The sequence below is a fragment of the Nerophis ophidion genome, linkage group LG15, assembly GCF_033978795.1.
Source record: "Nerophis ophidion isolate RoL-2023_Sa linkage group LG15, RoL_Noph_v1.0, whole genome shotgun sequence".
NCBI lineage: Eukaryota > Metazoa > Chordata > Actinopteri > Syngnathiformes > Syngnathidae > Nerophis > Nerophis ophidion.
The window spans coordinates 8,094,965-8,121,940 of NC_084625.1; the positions used below are offsets into that span (position 1 = coordinate 8,094,965).

Genomic DNA, 26,976 nt, shown 5'->3' on the forward strand with positions numbered 1-26,976 from the left:
AAATTGTAGACGGAGAAGTCAAAAGAAAAAGGTGGAAATGGGTCTTTGGAAAACCGGGAATTCTGGGAATTCCTGGAAATTATTTTGAAATAATAGTTTGAATGTCCAGGATGAGACGAGTGTCGAATCCGGTGAGAAATGTGGGAATTACGCAAGTAAGAAAATAGGCCCATTCTTTTCCAATGGGAAAAATGTCCCGGAAAACCTAGAATTCCTGGTATTTTGAGATATCTGGGATGACCTAAATATATTTTCTCTCGATTCCCAGCCGAGCCGAGCGTTTTGACACTTGAACTGTTCCGATCGGATGGAAAACTTGAAACAAAGTTTGTTGGAAGTGGAAGAATGGGTATACTGTATGTTTACACCATATGGCGTCCTCTGGTAAAGGTTGGTGTCAGTCAAACACAAGCAGAGCGCACTTCGCCTGCAAAGGAGGGTGTGGTTTGGGGTAGACAGAGCCAGGTTGGTGCCTGGCGACAGCGGCCGTTTTTACCCGCCCTTATGTCCATCGACTCATCTTCTGGCGAGCCGCTAACAGCCTTCGAGAAGAGCTCATATTTCTCCCCCCTTGACTGGCAGATTGATTGAATTACCGTGGGGGTGGCGGTAGGAGGGGAGGGTCGTTAGGGGCGGTGCTGATGGCGGCGGCAGTAAAAGCTTCAGTCTGTACTTTTTTTTAAAATTTATTGTTACTTTAATGTGTCAATGACAACTTTAATGACTCGGCTCATCGTGCGCTTCCTCCGTTTTGTTCCGTCAACTTTTTCGCACTCGCGCCAACTCAAGAACCCTGAGGTGCGGCAGCAAAAGGGGCGAGGCAAGGTGTGCCGATTGGTGGCAGGGGACACTGTTGCCATGGAAACTGTTACTCAGTGGGAGGGGCTGAGAGCATCAGTCTGACTCCTGTGTGTGTCCGGACGGGTGTGTCTATTTACTGACCATCACTCTGCTTTTAATAAAGCTTGAGGTGACGTTTCAGGGGCACAGTGTGTGTGTGTGTGTGTGTGTGTGTACGCTAATATGTGACTTATGTGTCCCTGTGCTGCTAAAGATCCATCTGACTGCAGGATGGTCCACGGGTCAAGGGCGGGCACCTACTGACACCGTGTGTGTGTGTGTGTGTGTGTTCTGGCAATGCTGAATTAATGGGGACATGGCTCTGTTTACACACATTTAGGGGACCTCTGACGGCATGGGGACCAAAAAAACAGGTCCCCTACAGGGAAACAAGCGTGTACAAGCTAACTGGGCAGTGGCCATTTTACCTCATTTTCTTTATGCCTCCACAACCTGTAGAAAGGGTGGTCCCCACAAGTCATGATCAATAACTTGGTCCCCATTCCAATGATAACCTGTGTGTGTGCGCGCGTGTGTGTGTTTTCTGGCAATGCTGACTTAATGAGGACATGGCTCTGTTTACACACATTTAGGGGACCTCTGACGGTATGGGGACCAAAAAAACAGGTCCCCTACAGGGAAACGAGCGTGTATGAGCTAACTGGGCAGTGGCCATTTTATCTCATTTTCTTTAAGTCTCCACAACCTGTAAGAAAGGGTGGTCCCCACAAGTCATGATCAAAAACTTGGTCCCCATTCCAAATGATGACCTGTGTGTGTGTGTGTGTGTGTGTGTGTGTGTGTGTGTGTGTGTGTGTGTGTGTGTGTGTGTGTGTGTGTGTGTGTTTTCTGGCAATGCTGACTTAATAGGGACATTGCTCTGTTTACACACATTTAGGGTATCTCTGACGGTACGGGGACCAAAAAAACAGGTCCCCTACAGGGAAACGAGCGTGTACGAGCTAACTGGGCAGTGGCCATTTTACCTCATTTTCTTTATGCCTCCACAACCTGTAGAAAGGGTGGTCCCCACAAGTCATGATCAAAAACTTGGTCCCCATTCCAAATGATGACCTGTGTGTGTGTGTGTTTTCTGGCAATGCTGACTTAATGGGGACATTGCTCTGTTTACACACATTTAGGGGACCTCTGACGGTATGAGGACCAAAAAAACAGGTCCCCTACAGGGAAACGAGCGTGTACGAGCTAACTGGGCAGTGGCCATTGTACCTAATTTTCTTTATGCCTCCACAACCTGTAGAAAGGGTGGTCCCCACAAGTCATGTTTAAAAACTTGGTCCCCATTCCAAATGATAACCTGTGTGTGTGTGTGTTTTCTGGCAATGCTGACTTAATGGGGACAGGGCTCTGTTTACACACATTTAGGGGACCTCCGACGGTATGAGGACCAAAAAAAACAGGTCCCCTAAAGGGAAACGAGCGTGTACGAGCTAACTGGGCAGTGGCCATTTTACCTCATTTTCTTTATGCCTCCACAACCTGTAGAAAGGATGGTCCCCACAAGTAATGATCAAAAAAACTTGGACCCCATTCCAAATGATAACCTGTGTGTGTGTGTGTTCTGGCAATGCTGACTTAATGGGGACATCGCTCTGTTTACACACATTTAGGGGACCTCTGACGGTATGGGGACCAAAAAAAACAGGTTCCCTACAGGGAAACGAGCGTGTCTGAGCTAACTGGGCAGTGGCCATTTTACCTAATTTTCTTTATGCTTCAACAACCTGTAGAAAGGGTGGTGCCCACAAGTCATGATCAAAAACTTGGTCCCCATTCCAAATGATAACCTGTGTGTGTGTGTGTTTTCTGGCAATGCTGACTTAATGGGGACATGGCTCTGTTTACACACATTTAGGGGACCTCCGACGGTATGAGGACCAAAAAAAACAGGTCCCCTAAAGGGAAACGAGCGTGTACGAGCTAACTGGGCAGTGGCCATTTTACCTCATTTTCTTTATGCCTCCACAACCTGTAGAAAGGATGGTCCCCACAAGTAATGATCAAAAAAACTTGGACCCCATTCCAAATGATAACCTGTGTGTGTGTGTGTTCTGGCAATGCTGACTTAATGGGGACATCGCTCTGTTTACACACATTTAGGGGACCTCTGACGGTATGGGGACCAAAAAAAACAGGTTCCCTACAGGGAAACGAGCGTGTCCGAGCTAACTGGGCAGTGGCCATTTTACCTAATTTTCTTTATGCTTCAACAACCTGTAGAAAGGGTGGTGCCCACAAGTCATGATCAAAAACTTGGTCCCCATTCCAATGATAACCTGTGTGTGTGCTGCGTATGTGTGTGTTTTCTGACAATGCTGACTTAATGGGGACATGGCTCTGTTTACACACATTTAGGGGACCTCTGACGGTATGGGGACCAAAAAAACAGGTCCCCTACAGGGAAATGAGCGTGTACGAGCTAACTGGGCAGTGGCCATTTTACCTCATTTTCTTTATGCCTCCACAACCTGTACAAAGGGTGGTCCCCACAAGTCATGTTTAAAAACTTGGTCCCCATTCCAAATGATAACCTGTGTGTGTGTGTGTGTTTTCTGGCAATGCTGACTTAATGGGGACATGGCTCTGTTTACACACATTTAGGGGACCTCCGACGGTATGAGGACCAAAAAAAACAGGTGCCCTAAAGGGAAACGAGCGTCTACGAGCTAACTGGGCAGTGGCCATTTTACCTCATTTTCTTTATGCCTCCACAACCTGTAGAAAGGATGGTCCCCACAAGTAATGATCAAAAACTTGGACCCCATTCCAAATGATAACCTGTGTGTGTGTGTGTGTGTGTGTGTTCGGGCAATGCTGACTTAATGGGGACATGGCTCCTTTTTACACACATTTAGGGGACCTCTGACGGTATGAGTACCAAAAAAAACGGTCCCCTACAGGGAAACGAGCGTGTACGAGCTAACTGGGCAGTGGCCATTTTACCTAATTTTCTTTATGCCTCCACAACATGTAGAAAGGGTGGTCCCCACAAGTCATGATCAAAAACTTGGTCCGTATTCCAAATGATAACCTGTGTGTGTGTGCGTGTGTGTTCTGGAAATGTTTATTTAATGGGGACATCGCTCTGTTTACACACATTTAGGGGACCTCTGACGGTATGGGGACCCAAAAAAACAGGTCCCCAACAGGGGCACCTTTTTAAATGATAGTCAGATCCGTTCTGAAGAGATTTTTAAGCTTTGGCCCATAAAAGATGTTCACTGAAAAGTAACATCTAATTTTACCTTTTTTTTATTATTATTATTTTTTTATATAAATGGTCCTCAGTAGTCACGTACAAATTTGTGTGAATTATGCAAAGTTATTGAAATTTGGTCCCCATGAACCATATCAACTCTTTTTCCCCAGGGTCCCCAGTAAGTATGATCAGCACATTACTTCATCAATCCAGAGCTAACGTGTACAAGCTAACTGGGCAGTGGCCATTTTACCTAATTTTTTTATGCCTCCACAACCTGTAGAAAGAGTAGGTCCCCACAAGTCATGATCAAAAACTTGGTCCCCATTCCAAATGATAACCTGTGTGTGTGTGTGTGTTACAATTCATGACTTGATGAAGAAATAATGAAATGAGAAAAGCTTGAAAGCAGAAAGTAACACAATATATTTCCCAGAATTCCTTGTAGTATTGTATTTTGTTTTTGTTATTGTAACAAATTGCTTCATGATTTTAGCAATGTACAGTTGTCGTTTTTTTCTTTACTTGTAGGAATGTTAATTTTTTTTAACAGATTCTTTTGCGTTTGAATTTTGTACAATTTGACATAGATTATGCTGACAAATTTATGTTAACTGTGCTCTAAAGTAGTGGTTCTCAAATGGGGGTACGCGTACCCCTGGTTGATTGATTGATTGATTGATACTTTTATTAGTAGATTGCACAGTACAGTACATATTCCGTACAATTGACCACTAAATGGTAACACCCGAATAAGTTTTTCAACTTGTTTAAGTCGGGGTCCAAGTTAATCAATTCATGGGGTACTTGAAGGTGTGCCAAGGGGTACGTGAGATTTTTCAAAACATTTCTAAAAATAGCAACAATTCAAAAATCCTTTACAAATGTATTTATTAAATAATACTTCAACAAAAAAATGATGTAAGTTCATAAACTGTGAAAAGAAATGCAACAATGCAATATTCAGTGTTGACAGCTAGATTTTTTGTGGACATGTTCCATAAATATTGATGTTAACGATTTCTTTTTTTGTGAAGAAATGTTTAGAATGAAGTTCATGAATCCAGACGGATCTCTATTACAATCCCCAAAGAGGACACTTTAAGTTGATGATTACTTCTATGTGTAGAAATCTTTATTTATAATTGAATCAATTGTTTATTTTTCAACAAGTTTTTTAGTTATTTTTATATCTTTTTTTCCAAATAGTTCAAGAAAGACCACTACAAATGAGCAATATTTTGCACTGTGATACAATTTAATAAATCAGAAACTGATGACATAGTGCTGTATTTTACTTCTTTATCTCTTTTTTTTCAACCAAAAATGCTTTGCTCTGATTAGGGGGTACTTAAATAAAAAAAATTTCACAGGGAGTACATCACTGAAAAAAGGTTGAGAACCACTGCTCTAAAGTAAGCTTGTATTTACTATTATTGCTATTATACGGTCAACTGAAACGCTTTTGAGGGCTTTAGTACACTCAAAAACTTTGCCGAACTTTGGACACCGATGGGCCAATACAGGGGTAGGGAACCTACGGCTCTAGAGCCAGATGTGGCTCTTTTGATGACTGCATCTGGCTCTCAGATAAATCTTAGCTGACATTGCTTAACACGATAAGTCATGAATAATTCCGCTGGTAATCACAGTGTCAAAAATAACGTTCAAAATATAAAACATTCTCATGCATTTTTATCCATCCATCCGGTTTCTACCGCACCTGTTCAAGAAGTCTCATTAATGGAAAGAAGTATTTTATTTATTTTTGGTTAGCCTCAGAATAACAATGTTATTAAAAAGAATAAGAGAAATGTTGGTCTTTCTTAAAAACGCACGCATATAGTTGTATTCAGTGTTAAAAAAAATAAAATGATATGGCTCTTAGGGAAATACTTTTAAAAATATTTGGCTTGTATGGCTCTCTCAGCCAAAAAGGCTCCCGACCCCTGGGCTAATATATGTAAAAGTATTTATTTCTTCTCAAACTTGGTGGGTGTGGCTTGAATACCAGTGCACTCTATAGCAGTGGTCCCCGACCTTTTTTTTATCCGCGGACCGGTCAACGCTTAAGAATTTGTCCCGCGGCCCGGGGGAGGGGGGGTCCTTATTTTATTTTAATTTTTTTTCGTTTTCTTCTTTGTCATGAAAAAGGGACGTTTTTGGCACGAAAAGGGGAGGTTTTTGTGGTTGGTGCACTAATTGTAAGTGTATATTGTGTTTTTTATGTTGATTTAATAAAAATAAAAAAATATACGGGCTTCACGGTGGCAGAGGGGTTAGTGCGTCTGCCTCACAATACAAAGTTCCTGCAGTCCTGGGTTCAAATCCAGGCTCGGGATCTTTCTGTGTGGAGTTTACGGGCTTCACGGTGGCAGAGGGGTTAGTGCGTCTGCCTCACAATACAAAGTTCCTGCAGTCCTGGGTTCAAATCCAGGCTCGGGATCTTTCTGTGTGGAGTTTGCATGTTCTCCCCGTGACTGCGTGGGTTCCCTCCGGGTACTCCGGCTTCCTCCCACTTCCAAAAACATGCACCTGGGGATAGGTTGATTGGCAACACTAAATTGGCCCTAGTGTGTGAATGTTGTCTATCTGTGTTGGCCCTGCGATGAGGTGGCGACTTGTCCAGGGTGTACCCCGCCTTCCGCCCGATTGTAGCTGAGATAGGCGCCAGCGCCCCCCGCGACCCCGAAAGGGAATAAGCGGTAGAAAACAGACGGACGGACGGAAAAAAATATACATATATATATATTTTTTTTAATAAAAAATTCTTCTGCGGCCCGGTGGTTGGGGACCACTGCTCTATAGTCCGGAAAATACTGTAATTCGATGTAAAGAATTTTCATTGTTTGTTTTATCCCCGTCTTCCGTGATGGAAGCGTAATGTTTCACGCAGCAACCACCAGAAGTGGCGCCCGACTGTCTTAAATTAATGCTGGCTTTTTCTTTCAGAGCGGCCATTTTGCCCAGAGGGCAATGAGTGCTTGGGGTCACACGAGGGCACCTTCATCAAGATGCTCCAATTTAGTAGCCCGCCATCAGCACAGGACGTGGCGCTTAATTAGACGGCGGTAACCCCCGAGCCGAGCCCAGGGGGAGGGGCGAGGGGGGGGGTCAATCATTGATCGGATCGGTTCATTGCAATCATTTATCTTCCAGACGGCGTCCCCCGGCCGCACGGCTCACACGCTTGCCTCGCTGATTGATCGCCACCTGATCGCAAAGCAAACTGAAGCGGAGCGATTTTCCATCACTCACTCAATTAGTGGAGTGGAAGGGTCGCGCTCTTTTCCTTTCTGAGGCAAACGTTGGACGGTCGCCATGTTGGGAGGAGAGAGGGGGCGCCGATGACGACTGCTTGCGAGCTCCGCCGGCGGCCATGTCGCTCCTCAGCTGACACTTCATTGCAACTCTGTGACGCCGCGGTCTCTTATTTGCTCCGACAGCGCTTCTCCCTGACGCTGCAAACATGTCCGACCTGGATTAGGCTCTCACACGCCTAACCCGCACATGGACAACCTCAATGTAAAAAAAACCTCAATAGTGGCTGCTGGTTGCAGGAGCTCTGCTTAAAGGCCTACTGAAAGCCACTATTACCAACCACGCAGTTTGATTTTTGTGAGTTTTGTTGATGTTATTGACTTATGTGGAGTGTGCTAATCAGACATATTTGGTCACTGCATGACTGTAGGATAATTGATGCTAACATGCTATTTAGGCTAGCTGCATGTACATTTTGCATTATTATGCGTCGTTTGTAGCTATATTTGAGCTCATTTAGTTTCCTTTAAAGGGGAACATTATCACCAGACCTATGTAAGCGTCAATATGGTGCAGAAAAAAGACCATATATTTTTTAACCGATTTCCGAACTCTAAATGGGTGAATTTTGGCGAATTAAACGCCTTTCTGTTTATCGCGCTGGAGGCGATGACGTCAGAATGTGACGTCGCCGAGGTAACACACCCGCCATTTTCATTTTCAACACATTACAAACACCGGGTCTCAGCTCTGTTATTTTCCGTTTTTTTGACAATTTTTTGGAACCTTGGAGACATCATGCCTCGTCGGTGTGTTGTCGGAGGGTGTAACAACACTAACAGGGAGGGATTCAAGTTGCACCACTGGCCCGAAGATGCCAAAGTGTCTGAAGCCAGACCCCCATTGAATGTGCTGGAGTGTCTCCACATTTTACCGGCGATGCTAAGGCAGACATGGCACAGAGATGTATGGATAACCTGTAGATGCATTTGCAACGATAGTCAACGAAATCACAAAGGTGAGTTTTGTTGATGTTGGCTGCCAGCTAATCGATGCTAACATGCTACGCTAATCGATGCTAACATGCTATTTACCGGCGGTGCTAAAGCAGACATGGCACAGAGATGTATGGATAACCTGCAGATGCATTTGCAACGATAGTCAACGAAATCACAAAGGTGAGTTTTGTTGATGTTGGCTGCCAGCTAATCGATGCTAACATGCAACGCTAATCGATGCTAACATGCTATTTACCGGCGGTGCTAAAGCAGACATGGCACAGAGATGTATGGATAACCTGCAGATGCATTTGCAACGATAGTCAACGAAATCACAAAGGTGAGTTTTGTTGATGTTGACTGCCAGCTAATCGATGCTAACATGCTACGCTAATCGATGCTAACATGCTATTTACCGGCGGTGCTAAAGCAGACATGGCACAGAGATGTATGGATAACCTGCAGATGCTTTTGCAACTATATTACGCTTCCTTCCACGCACATTTAATGCGAATAAAACACTTACCAATCGACGGATTTAAGTTGCTCCAGTGTCAAAAGATGCGAAAGTCCTGATCGTTTGGTCCGCACATTTTACCGGCGATGCTAACGCAGCCATTCGGCCATGCTATGGCTATGAATAGCCTCAATAGCTATTCGCTCAATAGCTTCAGTTTCTTCTTCAATATTTTCATACTCCAACCATCTTTTTCAATACATGCGTAATCTGTTGAATCGCTTAAGCCGCTGAAATCCGAGTTTGAATCCGAGCTAATGTCGCTATATCTTGCTGTGGTATTCCCATTGTTTGTTTACATTGGCAGCACTGTGTGACGTCACAGGGAAATGGACAGTGGTTTCGAAGATAGCGAAAATAAGGCACTTTAAAGCTTTATTTAGGGATATTCCGAGACCGTTAAAATTTTGAAAAAAACTTCAAAAAATAAAACAAGCCACTGGGAACTGATTTTTATTGTTTTTAACCCTTTTGAAATTGTGACAATGTTCCCCTTTAAAGGCCTGCTGAAACCCACTACTACTGACCACACAGTCTGATAGTTTATATATCAATGATGAAATATTAACATTGCAACACATGCCAATACGGCCTTTTTAGTTTACTAAATTACATGTTTAAAATTCCCGCGAACTTTCCTGTTGAAAACGTCGCGGAACGATGTCGCTTATGATGACGCGTGTTTGTGACGTTATTGGTTGGAGGGGACATATTAGCCCAGCACCACCTAAAAGTCGTCTCTTTTCATCGCGCAATTCCACAGTATTCTGGACATCTGTGTTGCTGAATCTTTTGCAATTTGTTCAATTAATAATGGAGAAGTCAAAGTACAAAAGATGGAGGTGGGAAACTTTAGCCTTTAGCTACACAAACACACAGTGTTTCCTTGTTTAAAATTACCCGGAGGTGAAGCTTTACTATGGATCAGAGCGGTCAAGCGAACATGGATCCCCACTACATCTCAACCGGCAGTTTTCGGTGAGAAAATTGTGGAAATAACTCGCCTCTTACCGGAGATCGGCGGAGCCAGCGTCTTCCTGCAGCTGCTGTGACTTCTCTCAGAGACTCAGGCGTCAAAACACCCGTAGGACATACCCCTCCGACGTTGAGGTACTATTTACCTCACTAAAACACTAGAATTATCCTAGTAAATGTGTCTAAAAACATCTGAATCACTGTCACTGCAATCGCCTTTTTTTTGGCCTTCACTCTAAATTTCCTCATCCACGAATCTTTCATCCTCGCTCAAATTAATGGGGAAATTGTCGCTTTCTCGGTCTGAATAGCTCTTGCTGCTGGAGGCTCACATTATAAATAATGTGAGGATGTGAAGAGCCCTACAACCAGTGACGTCACACGCACATCGTCTACTTCCGGTACAGGCAAGGCTTTTTTATTAGTGACCTAAAGTTGCGAACTTTATCATTGATGTTCTCTACTAAATCCTTTCAGCAAAAATATGGCAATATTGCGAAATGATCAAGTATGACACATAGAATGGACCTGCTATCCCCGTTTAAATAAGAAAATCTCATTTCAGTAGGCCTTTAACTTGTTTGTTCTTGTTTTTTGCCTTTTGGTTCGGGCCCTTTCGGGACTGCGCAACAATGGGTTGGCTCTTCTGTGACGTCTGCGGTCCTTTTTTGTGGATCTGCCTTGGCCATGTTTGCACCGCCTCTCTGCGTGGAGAGACCGGAGGAGATGCGTCTGGATGGACGGGCTTCACGGAGTCCTGGCTGAACGAGCGTCTATCGGACACTTTGCTCTCTCTATCGGACATTGGACGAGAGCTAGTGGGCGGCCCAGGACTGAGTTGGCTCTCTCGGTTGCTTTGTTGGGCCTGTTCCTGTCTCTGACAAGTGCGGCCCCCGACCCCATCAGACAATGGCATGGAGCATTGCAAAGGCCACCGCGGTGTATGTGGGTGTTGAAATTGTGTTTTTGTTTTGTTTTGTCAATGCATGGTGCGATCATATGTGTGTGACATGCATTATTCGTTGTGTTTTTTCGGTAGAAACATTCAAGTCGCACCTTAAAACTCATTGATGACATGCTTTAGCTTTTAAATAGACCGTTTTAGACCAGTTGACCTGCCGCTTCTCTTTTTTCTGCCCTTACCAGAAAGCCTGGAGAATGTGCTAGCTGTTTCTCGATCATGCTCTAGTGGGGACCACTCCTTTTTGATCTGGATGGAGACTTCCTACAAACCTCTGCTGGACTGGACTTTCACGTTAATATAAATATATACTATATATTTTTTAAATAAAGACTATTTATGTATTTAATATTTGATACGCTGAGATCTTTATTCATGCGTTCGTTACGTCTCGTCTCGATTACTGTAACGTATTATTTTCGTGTGTGCGTAACATGTATTATTCGTTGTGTTTTTTTCGGTAGAAACATTCAAGTCGCACCTTAAAACTCATTGATATGCTTTATCTTTTAAATAGACGGTTTTAGACCAGTTGACCTGCCGCTTCTCTTTTCTGCCCTTACCAGAAAGCCACAGAAAATCCCTGGAGAGATACTAGTGTTAAGTATGTGCTAGCAGTTTCTAGATCACGCCCTAGTGGGGACCACTTCTTTTTGATCTGGATGGAGACCTCCTACAAGCCTCTGCTGCACTGGACTCTCATGTTAATATAAATATATATATTTTTTTAATATAAAGACTATTTATGTGTTTAATATTTGATACGCTGAGATCATTATTCATGCGTTCGTTACGTCTCGTCTCGATTACTGTAACGTATTATTTTCGTATGTGCGTAACATGTATTATTCGTTGTGTTTTTTTCGGTAGAAGCATTCAAGTCGCACCTTAAAACTCATTGATATGTTTTATCTATTAAATAGACGGTTTTAGACCGGTTGACCTGCTGCTTCTCTTTTTTGCCCTTACCAGAAAGCTGCAGATATTTCTTGGAGAGATACCAGTCTGGAGGACGTGCTAGCTGTTTCTAGATCACGCCCTAGTGGGGACCACTCCTTTATGATCTAAAAGCCTCTGCTGGACTGGACTCTCACGCTAATATAAATAGATTTTTTTTTTAAATAAAGACTATTTATGTATTTAATATTTGATACGCTGAGATCATTATTCATGTATTCGTTACGTCTCGTTTCAATTACTGTAACGTATTACTTTCGGGTACCCCCATGTCTAGCATTAAAAGATTACAGTTGGTACAAAATACGGCTGCTGGACTTTTGACAAGAACAAGAAAGTTTGATCACATTACGCCTGTACTGGCTCACCTGCACTGGCTTCCTGTGCACTTAAGATGTGACTTTAAGGTTTTACTACTTACGTATAAAATACTACACGGTCTAGCTCCATCCTATCTTGCCGATTGTATTGTACCATATGTCCCGGCAAGAAATCTGCGTTCAAAGGACTCCGGCTTATTAGTGATTCCCAAAGCCCAAGAAAAGTCTGCGGGCTATAGAGCGTTTTCCGTTCGGGCTCCAGTACTCTGGAATGCCCTCCCGGTAACAGTTCGAGATGCTACCTCAGTAGAAGCATTTAAGTCCCATCTTAAAACTTATTTGTATACTCCAGCTTTTAAATAGACCCCCTTTTTAGACCAGTTGATCTGCCGTTTCTTTTCTTTTCTGCTCTGCCCCCCTATCCCTTGTGGAAGGGGAGGCACAGGTCCGGTGGTCATGGATGAAATACTGGCTGTCCAGAGTCGCCTGTGCATCGGTTGGGTACATCTCTTTGCTGCTGACCCGTCTCCGCTCGGGATGGTCTCCTGCTGGCCCCACTATGGACTGGACTCTCACTATTATGTTAGATCCACTATGGACTGGACTTTCACAATATTATGTCAGACTCACTCGACGTCCATTGCATTCGGTCTCCCTTAGAGGCGGGGCGTCACCCACATCTGCGGTCCTCTAGAAAGGTTTCTCACAGTCATTCTCACTGACATCCCACTGGGTTGTGAGTTTTTCCTTGCCCTAATGTGGGATCTGAACGGAGGATGTCGTTGTGGCTTGTGCAGCCCTTTGAGACACTGTGATTTAGGTCTATATAAATAAACATTGATTGATTGATTTGTTTACTTACTATGGTATATTAATTATTTATTCACTGTTCTGTTACAGAGAGCAAGGTAATACGATAAAAATATTGTATGAAAAGGGGTAGGATTAAATAAGCTCAGCTTCTTCCTACTCCTTTTCGGACGTGCTGTAATGAAACAACTGGAAATGTGTGATGCATTACATTGTATCGTATGCACGTTCCAAATAAACTGAAACTGAACTCAACTGTACCCACTTGGCATCCATGGCAGCCGGTCACCCAGGATAGTGGGTTAGACCAGTGATGACATCGTGCTTTGTGCAGCCTTTCGAGGCACTCAATCAATCAATCAATGTTTATTTACATAGCCCTAAATCACAAGTGTCTCAAAGGGCTGCACAAGCCACGACGACATCCACGGTACAGTGCCCACATAAGGGCAAGGAAAAACTCACCTCAGCGGGATATCGATGTTAATGAGTATGAGAAACCTTGGAGAGGACCGCATATGTGGGCAACCCACCCGAAAACAATGGACGTTGAGTGGGTCTAATATAATATTGTAAGAATACAGTCCGTAGTGGATCTGATATAATAGTGAGAGTCCAGTCCGGTAGTGGAGCCAGCCGGAGACCATCTAAAGCGGAGACGGGTCAGCAGTGCAGAATGTCCCCAACCGATGCACAGGCGAGCTGATTAATGACTGTATAAATAATCTTTGATTGGTTTTCCTTTTGTAGCTGTGTGTAGAAATGGCGCCGCTGGAGTAGCAAATGGTTTCATTAGATCCGGGCTGTTTTAACATCTTTTATGTCCTTTTGTGATCTTCGACGGTTCCCTCTTGTTTTCATGTGAGCAGCAAAGCAAGCACCGCAATGGCCTTATTGAAATTGATGTGTTTTATTATTATTATCCTTTTTGAGGCCCTTAACAAGCACAAAAAAAAAACTGAATTTACAGGTGCGTCATGTTCAACGAATAGAATGATATAAAAACGCAGGAAACGTCTATTGTGAAGTGAAGTGAATTATATTTATATAGCGCTTTTCTCTAGTGACTCAAAGCACTTTACACCCAATATCTAAGTTACATTTAAAGCAGTGTGGGTGGCACTGGGAGCAGGTGGGTAAAGTGTCTTGCCCAAGGACACAACAGCAGTGACTAGGATGGCAGAAGCGGGGATCGAACCTGCAACCCTGCACGGCCGCTCTACCAACCGAGCTATACCGTACAACATACTTTACGTTGATCAAGAGATTTAAACTTTGAGTAAAATATAAGTATGTTTACTTACATTTTCTATGATTAAAACCCAGGATTAAAGATAGGATGCACATACAAGTCTCAATAACCCATATCTGAAAAGAAACAGGAAGTCGGCCATCTTCCTTTCCGGCTGCCATTTTTCGGCCAATAACAAGGGTTGTTTCCCCACTGTGGGAGAAATAAAGTCTGTCCTATCCTATAATACTGCAAAAACTGAACTCTAAGTAAGATGAAATATCCCAAATAAGGGTGATATTTGCTTATTTCCTGTCTGATAAGATAATTCGTCTCACTAAGCAGATTTTATGTTAGAGTGTTTGACTTGTTTTAAGGGTTTTGCTCCTAAATGATCTCAGTAAGATATTACAGCTTGTAGCTGAGATTTTATGACATATTTTGAGTAAAACATGCTTGAAACTAGAATATCAACTCATGCGAAGCTGTGTCATTAACACTCACAAGAATAAAACTACTTTTTTTAAGTAATAATGTCTTACTTCAAGCATGAAAAAAAAAAATTGTGATGCAGAGCGCAAATCATTAAGTCAAGATAATGGCACTAGCATTTGCTTAATTTAGGAATATTCAAAATATTGAGCAAAAAGTGCACTTGTTATTTGTGAGAATATACTTATTTTAAGCAATTTTTTGTGTTCATTGAGGTTAGCTAATTTTACTTGTTTTGGGAAGTCTTGACAAGCCGAATTTTCTTGTTCTATTGGCAGATAATTTTTCTTACTTCAAATAAAATACCCCACATTTTTGTATTTTTCTGTTCTTGTTTTTGAACACTGACTTTTTGCAGTGTAAAAGAAGCCTTGAAATGTGTTTGTTGCGAAGTGTCACTCACGCCATGACGATGACGCTGAAGTCCAGCCAGTTCCACGGGTCCCTCAGGAAGGTGAAGGGTCCCACGCAGAAGCCCCTCGCCAAGATCTTGATGAGCGACTCGAAGGTGTAGATACCTGTGAAGGTGTACCTGGCACGAAGGAGGCACATATAAAACTTGGCGGTTGGGACATCGGGGAGGGGAGGGACGAACGCCGACGTGCACTCACTCCAGGTACTTGGCCCAGGTGATGGGTTCCGACATGGCCATGAAGCAGCAGTTGGTCAGGATGGTGCACATGATGAACAAGCTGAACAACGTGCGCTCGTTGAGGAACACAACTCCAGAGGTCAGGACACAAATCACAGGTCACAGCAAATAAAGTCTCCCGACACGCTAAAGCAAGTGGTTCTCAACCTTTTTTCAGTCATGTACCCCCTGTGAACATTTTTTTTAATTCAAGTACCCCCTAATCAGAGCAAAGCATTTTTGGTTGAAAAAAAAGAGATAAAGAGGTAAAATACAGCACTATGTCATCAGTTTCTGATTTATTAAATTGTATAATATTGCTCATTTGTAGTGGTCTTTCTTGAACTATTTGGAAAAAAAGATATAAAAATAACTAAAAACGTGTTGAAAAACAAACAAGTGATTCAATTATAAATAAAGATGTCTACACATAGAAGTAATCATCAACTTAAAGTTGTTATGATCCGGATCCCGATTCATACCGTATTGTTGTTTTGTTCCATTTTTGTATCACTCTCTGTCGTTTGACTTCCTTAGTTCCTGTTTGTTCTGTCACCATGGTTGCTTATTGTTTTCACTTTCCCCCTGCTTTTGACGCACACCTGTTTTTGTTAATCACCGTCCTTATTTAAGCCAGCCCTTTCTGTTCATTCACCCTAGGATCCTAGGACGACTGCTTTTCCATGTTTATACTTGCTAGCTTTCGCGGTACGTTTAGTTTATTCCTAGCTCTCATGCTAATTGTTTTGTTTTCCCTTTTTGTGCCTTTGTGCCAAGTGTGGTGTATCTGTTTGTTTCCCTAGCTCCCATTCTAGCTCCTTTTGTTTGCCTTTTCTGCCAGTATTTTTGTTCTTAGCCTTCTATTAGTTAAATAAATCCTTCTTTTCTTACCAAACGCTGTGGTCTTGCCCGGAAGAACAAATCCGGCATCGCTATGCCCAGCAAGTCTCACAAAAGTGCCCTCTTTGGGGATTGTAATAGAGATCCATCTGGATTCATGAACATTTCTTCACAAAGAAAGAAATCTTTAACACCAATATTTATGGAACATGTCCACAAAAAATCTAGCTGTCAACACTGAATATTGCATTGTTGCATTACTTTTCACAGTTTATGAACTTACATTCATATTTTGTTGAAGTATTATTCAATAAATATTTTTATAAAGGATTGTTGAATTGTTGCTATTTTTAGAATATTTGAAAAAAATCTCATATACCCTTTGGCATACCTTCAAGTACCCCCAGGGGTACGCCTACCCCCATTTGAGAACCACTGCTGCTAAGCGACAGCAACACGGGCCGGGGGCGAGGGCTGGTGCTGGTGGGCACCATCCACACGTGTCCAATCATAGCGTGGCGCAGCAGGAAGGTAAATATCACCTTTACGTACCTTGCTCCGTGTTGCGTGCGGGAATATGGAGGTGGGCGGGGGCGAGCGCGGCTGTCAGTCACGGCTATAAATGCATCATAATTACACTCATTGAGCGCACGGAACAAACTCCCCGTGTGAGACTTTGAGCGGCGGCCTAATTGTTGATGGAGTGGCGGCTGGAATGATGGCGGCGGCGAGATAATACGCTTAGCTATTGACAAACAACGTAAATGCCCCCCTCAGCTCCCCCGCCCCCGACACAGAGCCAGGAGCTAATTACGGCGTAATGACAGGCCTGCCTTTAAGGACCGCCATAGCTGTGATGTCATTACGTCGCCCACGCCCTCCACAGGAGCCTTCTTTTCTTGCTTCCTTCGCCTCTCAGCCGCTTTTATCCCCAAAAAAAGCCAACCGTCGGCCCTCCCTACCAGTGCAGACTGTTTGATGACCGCTATTGTTCGGGGAGAGAAGTGAAACCGCGCCGAGGGCGACGGACGGCATCAAAGCCTCGTGGGACAATCGGATCAAAAGGCGTGTCCTTCACAGCGACGACTTGGTCAAAAGTGACACTTGAGCGAGGGACATGAAACTCACGACGGCCTCACGGCACAGCTTGTCACGGTGGCGCCACGGCGGTCGGGCCGGAATCCAGAACGCACTTGATCACACACAAACACTCATAAAAACTCTGGGCGTCCACTTCACCAGAACCCCCCCTGTATAAAACCCTCGTAAGAACACACCAGCGCCACATCAGCAGCGCCGCACCTCTGCCGCCGACCTCTTCACCCGCTTATCCCCCTGACAACAACAGCGTGTCCGCCGGCTCGCCATCTCTCAACGGCTGCAGCCGTGGCCATGGCTAAGAATAGACGAGTACGGGGTGAGGACAAGGCACGGGATGGGGTTGGGGCGATATTTGGGGACAAGGGGGGTGGGGTCGGGTGAGTTTCGGGTGTGAAGTCATGTCTGAGGCCGCCGTCCGCCATGTCAGACTTTTCTGGAATTCTGATGACTGACGGTGTTACAATGTTGTCTAGGGTCCAGCAGGAAGTCCAGACCACGGACATAGAGACATCCACCTGTCACAACCAACATGGCCGCACTCACCCCGCTCTGCACCATCACTTCATCACACAAGGCTTAGTTTCTGCCTCTTTCCTCACTTTGAGGCGGTATTTTCTCGACGTTATGTGTGAAGAGTAGGGATCCATCCATCTTCTTCCGCTTATCCGAGGTCGGGTCGCGGGGGCAACAGCCTAAGCAGGGAAACCCAGACTTCCCTCTCCCCAGCCACTTCGTCTAGCTCTTCCCGGGGGATCCCGAGGCGTTCCCAGGCCAGCCGGGAGACATAGTCTTCCCAATGTGTCCTGGGTCTTCCCCGTGGCCTCCTACCGGTTGGACGTGCCCTAAACACCTCCCTCGGGAGGCGTTCGGGTGGCATCCTGACCAGATGCCCGAACCACCTCATCTGGCTCCTCTCGATGTGGAGGAGCAGCGGCTTTACTTTGAGTTCCTCCCGGATTACAGAGCTTCTCACCCTTTCTCTAAGGGAGAGACCCAAACTCATTTCGGCCGCTTGTACCCGTGATCTTATCCTTTCGGTCATGACCCAAAGCTCATGACCATAGGTGAGGATGGGAACGTAGATCGACCGGTAAATTGAGAGCTTTGCCTTCCGGCTCAGCTCCTTCTTCACCACAACGGATCGGTTCAACGTCCGCATTACTGAAGACGCCGCGTCGATTTCACGATCCACTCTTCCCCCACTCGTGAACAAGACTCCTAGGTACTTGAACTCCTCCACTTGGGGCAAGGGTCTCCTCCCCAACCCGGAGATGGCACTCCACCCTTTTCCAGGCGAGAACCGATACTAATCGGCCGATAAATGCTTTAAAATGTGATGTCGGAAATTATCGGTATCATAAAGTAAAATTTATGACTTTTTAAAACGCCGCTGTGGACACGGACTTAGGGAGAAGTACAGAGCACCAATAAACCTTAAAAGGGGAACATTATCACAATTTCAAAAGGGTTAAAAACAATAAAAATCAGTTCCCAGTAGCTTGTTGTATTTTTTGAAATTTTTTTCAAAATTTTACCGGTCCCGGAATATCCCTAAATGAAGCTTTAAAGTGCCTTATTTTCGCTATCTTCGAAACCACTATCCGTTTCCCTGTGACCTCATACAGGGCTGCCAATACAAACAACATGGCGCTTACCACAGCAAGATATAGCGACATTAGCTCGGATTCAGACTCGGATTTCAGCGGCTTAAGCGATTCAACAGATTACGCATGCATTGAAACAGATGGTCGGAGTATGGAGGCAGATAGCGAAAACGAAATTGAAGAAGAAACTGTAGCTATTGAGCGAATAGCGATTGACACTATTCGGCAATAGCAAGGGTGTACCTAATGAAGTGGCCCATAGCATGGCCGCCTTATTAGCATCGCCGGTAAAATGTGTGGACCAAACGATCAGGACTTTCGCATCTTGTGACACTGGAGCAACTTAAATCCGTTGATTGGTAAGTGTTTGTTTCGCATTAAATGTGGGTATCTAGTTTCAAATGTACATACAGCTAGCGTAAATAGCATGTTAGCATCGATTAGCGTAGCATGTTAGCATCAATTAGCTGGCAGTCATGCCGTGACCAAATATGTCTGATTAGCACATAAGTCAACAACATCAACAAAACTCACCTTTGTGATTTCGTTGACTTAATCGTTGCAAATGCATCTGCAGGTTATCCATACATCTCTGTGGCATGTCTGCCTTAGCATCGCCGGTAAAATGTGCAAACACTCTGGCACATTCAATGGGGGTCTGGCGGAAGATTTCTTGCCAGTGGTGCAACTTGAATCCCTCCCTGTTAGTGTTGTTACACCCTCCGACAACACACCGACGAGGCATGATGTCTCCAAAGTTCCAAAAAATAGTCATAAAAAAGGAAAATAACAGAGCTGAGACCTGGTGTTTGTAATGTGAAAATGAAAATGGCGGGTGTATTACCTCGGTGACGTCACGTTCTGACGTCATCGCTAAAAGACCGATAAACAGAAAGGCGTTTAATTTGCCAAAATTCACCCATTTAGAGTTCGGAAATCGGTTAAAAAAAAATACATGGTCTTTTTTCTGCAACATCAAGGTATATATTGATGCTTGCATAGGTTTGGTGATAATGTTCCCCTTTAAAAAAACTTCCTTTGCGCGCCGCCCAATCACATAATATCTACGGCTTTTCACACACACAAGTGAATACAAAGCATACTTGGTCAACAGCCATACAGGTCACACTGAGGGTGGGCTTATAAACAACTTTAAAACTGTTACAAATATGCGCCACACTGTGAACCCACACCAAACAAGAATGACAAACACATTCCGGGAGAACATCCGCACCGTAACATAACATAAACACAACAGAAAAAATACCCAGAACCCCTGGCAGCACTAACTCTTCCGGGACGCTACAATATACACCTCCTGCCCCCCAACTCCGCCCACCTCAACCTCCTCATGCTCTCTCTGGGAGAGCATGTCCCAAATTCCAAGCTGCTGTTTTTTTAGGCATGTTAAAAAAAATAATGCACTTTGTGACTTCAATAATAAATATGGCAGTGCCATGTTAGCATTTTTTTCCATAACTTGAGTTGATTTATTTTGGAAAACCTTGTTACATTCTATAATGCAGTGATTCTCAAACGGGGGTACTTAAAGGTATGCCAAGGGGTACGTGAATTTTTTTTTTTAGTATTTTAAAAATAGCAACAATTCAAAAATCCTTTATAAATATACTTATTGAATAATACTTCCACAAAATATGAATGTAAGTTCATAAACTGTGAAAAAAATACAACAATGCAATATTTAGTGTTGACATCTAGATTTTTTGTGGACATGTTCCATAAATATTGATGTTAAAGATTATTTTTTTGTGAAGAAATGTTTAGAATGAAGTTGATGAATCTAGATGGATCTCTATTACAATCCTCAAACAGGGCACTTTAAGTTGATGATTACTTCTATGTGTAGAAATCTTTATTCATAATTAAATCACTTGTTTATTTTTCAACAAGTTTTTAGTTTTTTTATATCTTTTTTTCAAATAGTTCAAGAAAGACCACTACAAATGAGCAATGTTTTGCACTGTTATACAATTTAATAAATCAGAAACTGATGACATAGTGCTGTATTTTACTTTTTTATCTCTTTTTTTCAACCAAAAATGCTTTGTTCTGATTAGGGGGTACTTGAATTAAAAAAATGTTCACAGGGGGTACATCACTGAAAAAAGGTTGAGAACCACTGGTTTAATGCATCCAGAGGGGCATCACAACAAAATTAGGCATAATAATGTGTTATTTCCACGACTGTATATACGGTTGATATCGGAATCGGTAATTAAGAGTTGGACAATATCGGCAAAAAAGCCATTGCAGAACATCTCCAGTGAAGAGGGGACAAACATGGCGCGCCTTGACATGATAAGCCTTGACATGAGCGTGGAAGCAATTAAAGATCCCGTTTACACCGCACAGCTGCAACGATCGGATGTTATTGCCCTCAAGTGACACAGATCTAACGCCTTCGACTTTTGGAAAACCAGGTTGTGGAGAGGCGGAGGCGACGGTCCGACAGAGAGGCAGAGCACGCTGGAGCCCGGCCCAAGATGGCGGAAAGGTAGTAGCAACTTCCTTGTTTTTTTTTTTGTTTTTTTACAGAATCCGGTCAACTTCCTTTGTTTTCACTTCATCGAACTGCACATGCGAATGACGTCGAGGCCACATTGCGACCACATTGGTACCTGTGCCCGTTTCCACTGCAGTCTTAATAAGACCACATTTTACTTGCAGTGTAAACAGTCAGCTGGAAAAAAAATCTGATTTCCCAAAAAATCAGGTTTCGGACACTTTGGCCTGCAGCGTAAACAAAGTCAAAGTGTAACAAGCCAACCTGATCACCGAGCAGCTTTGAGGCAGGATATGAGTGGACCAGGATCCTGACGGCCACGGCGCGTATAGGATGGAAGGGGCTGAAGAAGTACAAGGCGGATGTGGCGTTGAAGCGAAAGATGGCCTTGCCTTTGTTCAGCACTATGAAGGTCTGCCAGAAAAGAAAAGAAAACATTAACTTACACAGAACTACCACATGGTAAATTAGTTTAATTGCTTAAATCTGAGGTGCCTAAACGTTTTGCCTCTAAGGGCCTAAGTGAAAATATGCCAAACAGAGATTTTTACCATGCAACAGCACCACGAGGGAGGAATTTAGTCTCATGTAAAAATGAGGTGTACAGAGGTTAAATAGATGGCAACTAGTTAGCTTGTAATAGAAAAAAATTTATAGACTTTACAGTAAAAAAAAAATGGCACCTCTGTCACCAGAAATTTACCATAAAATGTGTTTCTTTTACACCAAATTATTGTATATTACAATACTGTACCACTGTTTATACGTTTAAATTCTAGTGACTAAATGACAGTTTTTTTTTACAGTGCATCACTGTAAATTCAAACACGGTACTACTTATTTTTACGGTAAAATGTTGGCGACCGAGCTGGCAGTTTTTTGCAGAAGAATCTAAAATCCTAGTTTTTACAGTGAATTACGGTAAATGGAAAAGTGGTACCAACGTTTTGTTTTTTCTAATGACCGAGCTGCCAGGTTTTTACAGAAAATGTCTTTTAGAGTGCAAGACTCCTCTTCCTCCTATCCAGGAGATCGCAAAAAGCCGCTGCCTGACCAGGGCTTAGAAAATCTGCAATGACTCCTCCCACCCCCACCAAGGACTGTTTTCACTGCTGGACTCTAGAAAGAGGTTCAGCAGCCTCCGAAGCAGAACCTCCAGGTTCTGTAACAGCTTCTTCCCTCAGGCCGTAAGACTCTTGAACGCATCATAATTAAATTATCCCCTCAACTCCCCCCAAAATGGATTAACTCGCTGGAATAAAAAAGGCAATATAACATACATCCATAAACGTGGACACATGTGGAAAAAGTGCAATTTATTTATCCGTACAGTAATCTATTTATTTATATATACATATTTATGTATTATTTATATATATTTATCTAATTATATATGCACCTTATTGCTTTTTTTTATTCTGCACTACCATGAGCTTATGTAACAAAATGTTGTTCTTATCTGTGCTGTAAAGTTCAAATTTGAATGACAATAAAAAGGAAGTCTAAGTCTCTAAGTCTATCTAGCCATCCATCCATTTTCTACCCCTTGTCCCGTTCGGGGTCTTGGGGGTGCCGGAGCCTATCTCAGGGCGGTATAGCTCGGTTGGTAGAGCGGCTGTGCCAGCAACTTGAGGGTTGCAGGTTCAATCCCCGATTGCGCCATTCTAGTCACTGCCGTTGTGTCCTTGGGCAAGACACTTTACCCACCTGCTCCCAGTGCCACCCACACTGCTTTAAATGTAAAAATTAGATATTGGGTTTCACTATGTAAAGTGCTTTGAGTCACTAGAGAAAAGCGCTGTATAAATACAATTCACTTCACTCAGCTGCATTCATGCTGAAGGCGGCGTAAACCTTGGACAAGTCGCCACCTCATCACATATAGACGTACAACATTCACACTCACATTCACACACTAGGGACCATTTAGTGTTGCCAATCAACCTATCCCCAGGTGCATGTCTTTGGAAGTGGGAGGGAACCCACGCAGTCACGGGGAGAACACGCAAACTCCACACAGAAAGTTCCCAAGCGCAGGGTCGAACCCTGGACCTTCGTGTTGTGAGGCAGACGCACTAACCTCTGCCACACCGTGCTGCCCTCTTTTACAGTGCATTACTATAAATTGAAAAACGACACCACTGTTATTTTCACTACGAAATTCTGGAGACAGAGCTGCTAATTCTAATTCATAAAATCCACATTCCCAGTTTTTGGAGTGCATTACTGTAAACGGAATAAATGGTACAACTGTTTTTAACTGTGAAATTCTGGTGACTGAGCTGGCAGGTTTTTAAATAAAATCCACGGATCTGATAACATGATCAGAGTGCAGAAGCGTTACGATATATATATATATATATATATATGTATAAATGTGTATATATATATATGTATATATATATATAAACTCTACATAGATATATATATTATACACACACATATATATATATATACATACATACATATGTATATATATATACACACATACATAAATATATATATACATAATGTATATATATATATATACACATACATACATGTATATATATACATATATACATACATATGTATGTGTGTATATATATACATATGTTTATATATATGTATATGTGTATATATATATATATGTGTATGTATGTATATGTGTGTGTGTATAATTATGAGTGCGAGAAAAAATCGATTCGAATACGTTGTGCAATTCAGAATCGATTCTCATTTTTAAAAAATAAATTTTTATTATTTTTTTATCTTAAAACATTTTTTTTTTTTTTAATCAACCGAACAAAACAATACACAACAATACCATAACAATGCAATCCAATTCCAAAACCAAACCTGACCCAGCAACACTCAGAACTGCAATAAACAGAGCAATTGAGAGGAGACACAAACACGACACAGAACAAACCAAAAGTAGTGAAACAAAAATGAATATTATCAACAACAGTATCAATATTAGTTATAATTTCAGCATAGCAGTGATTAAAAATCCCTCATTGACATTATCATTAGACATTTATAAATTTTTTTTAAAAAAGAACAATAGTGTCACAGTGGCTTACACTTGCATCACATCTCATAAGCTTGACAACACACTGTGTCCAATGTTTTCACAAAGATAAAATAAGTCATATTATTGGTTCGTTCAATAGTTAAAACAAATTTACATTATTGCAATCAGTTGATAAAACATTGTCCTTTACAATTATAAAAGCTTTTTTTTAAAAAGTCTACTACTCTGCTAGCAGGTCAGCAGACTGGGGTAGATCCTGCTGAAATATATGTATTGAATGAATACAGAATCCTTTCAAATCATTTCTTTTTTAATGAATGTCTAATGATAATGTCAATGAGGGATTTTTAATCACTGCTATGCTGAAATTATAACTAATATTGATACTGTTGTTGATAATATTCATTTCTGTTTCACTACTTTTGGTTTGTTCTGTGTCGTGTTTGTGTCTCCTCTCAATTGCTCTGTTTATTGCAGTTCTGAATGTTGCTGGGTCAGGTTTGGTTTTGGAATTGGATTCCATTGTTATGGTGTCTGTGTATTGTTATGTTGGATTGATTAAAAAAAATAATAATAAAAAATATATATATATATATATTTTTTTTAAATCGATTTTTTAAAAAGGAGAATCGATTCTGAATCGCACAATGTATTCGATTCGATTTGTATTCGAATCGATTTTTTCCAACACCCCTAATATATATACATACATACATACATACATATATATATATATATATTCCTTCTGCATTTTTTCTACAAATGTAAATGTCTTTAAAACACACACCTACAATTATCCCATGAATTGCAAAGTCGCTTATAAATAGCAATGGCCAGGCCGCCCAACTCACAGTAAAAACATGAATAATTATATCATTATATTTGTGTTATCGTTTAAGATGGTTGCTCTAATTGCGGCTAACAATTAGGATGCTCGTTGCCAGCTCGAGATTAGTGAGTTAGTTTCCAGCTACAAATTAGCGTGAAAGTTGTCAGTTCGCGATTAACGCAACATTTGCCAGCTCACCATTAGTACGTTAGCTTCCAGCTAGAAATTAGCGTGCTAGTGGTCAGCTAGCGATTGGCGCGCTCGTGATTAGTGCGTTACTTGCCAGCTGGCATTTAGCATGCTTGTTGTCAGCTAGCGATTCGTGCAGCAGTTGCCAGCTAGTGACTGGCGTGATAGTCGTCAGCCAGCGACAAACACGGCAGTTGCCAGCTAATGATTAGGGTACTAGTTGCCAGTTAGCGATTTCTGCGCTAGTTGCCTGCTAGCTTTTAGCGAAGCTATAATTGATTGACTTTAATATTATTTAAATATCTTAGTACAGTATTGCACAAAAAACTATGTAACTTTAGGACAAGTTTAGTGAAGTGAAGTGAATTATATTTATATAGCGCTTTTTCTCTAGTGACTCAAAACGCTTTACATAGTGAAACCCGATATCTAAGTTACATTTAAAGCAGTGTGGGTGGCACTGGGAGCAGGTGGGTAAAGTGTCTTGCCCAAGGACACAACGGCAGTGACTAGGCTGGCGGAAGCGGGAATCGAACCTGCAACCCTCAAGTTGCTGGCACGGCCACTCTACCAACCGAGCTATGCCGTTTAAATTAAAACCCAATCACAATTTTAGTATAGGGTCCCTGCTCCTTGATGGATCAGTTTGGGGTCCCATAGGAGATTGAGAAGAAAGAGGATTTGGGCTTGTGCACTTTGAAGGGCTTTTTCTTTGACGTGTATTCTGAGGAGCGCGTGGGCGAGTAGTCGGAGCCAGGAGTGGAAGGACATTGGATTGAGTTCTAAAACATGTCCTGTTTTCTGCTCATTTGTCCACTTTTCTTTTTGCAACCGCCTATTCTGATGAAGAATAGTCACCATTGTCTCATTTTGGTGAAGTAAGTGTGGGAGGAATGTGACCTAATCGTCCAGACTGCAACTGCATGGAATGTATACTGTATATTGGATTTATATCCACATGCAAACGAGGTCTGGATTCAATTTGAAAAAAATCTGAATTGTTCTGTTCACATTGACATCTTTTTTTTGATACATGTCACATATTGACCAAAAAAAACGGAATTGACTTGCAGTGTGAGCACAGCTTTAAAAGCTATTTTGCCTTTAAAGGCCTACTGAAATGAGACTTTCTTATTTAAACGGGGATAGCAGGTCCATTCTATGTGTCATACTTGATCATTTCGCGATATTGCCATATTTTTCCTGAAAGGATTTAGTAGAGAACATTGATGATAAAGTTCGCAACTTTTGGTCGCTCATAAAAAAGCCTTGCCTGTACCGGAAGTAGCAGACGATGTGCGCGTGACGTCACAGGTTGTGGAGCTCCTCACATCTGAACATTGTTTACAATCATGGCCACCAGCAGCAAGAGCGATTCGGACCGAGAAAGCAACAATTTCCCCATTAATTTGAGTGAGGATGAAAGATTTGTGGATGAGGAAATTTAGAGTGAAGGACTAGAAAAAAAAAAAAGGTGATTGCAGTGGGAGCGATTCAGATGTTATTAGACACATTTACTAGGGATAATTCTGGAAAATCCCTTATCTTTCTATTGTGTTGCTAGTGTTTTAGTTAAATTAAATAGTACCTGTAAGTCGGAGGGGTGTAGCTACGGGTGTGTTGACGCTGACGCCAGAGTCTATGCGGGAAGTCACGCAGC

At 42.4% G+C, this 26,976-nt stretch overlaps 1 protein-coding gene across 6 annotated transcripts in view; it reads right to left on the reverse strand.

Moving 5' to 3' along the window:
- LOC133569202 (sodium channel protein type 4 subunit alpha-like) overlaps positions 1 to 26,976 on the reverse strand; it is a 347,269-nt gene that overhangs the window by 178,080 nt on the left and 142,213 nt on the right. For all 6 annotated transcript variants that reach the window (XM_061921424.1, XM_061921423.1, XM_061921421.1 and 3 more), the window contains exons 4-6: positions 21,578 to 21,696; positions 15,194 to 15,283; positions 14,986 to 15,114 (exon numbers count right to left, since the gene is read on the reverse strand). In XM_061921424.1, coding sequence (XP_061777408.1) covers positions 14,986 to 15,114; positions 15,194 to 15,283; positions 21,578 to 21,696 — 338 coding nt within the window. The remainder of the gene's footprint in view (positions 1 to 14,985; positions 15,115 to 15,193; positions 15,284 to 21,577; positions 21,697 to 26,976) is intronic.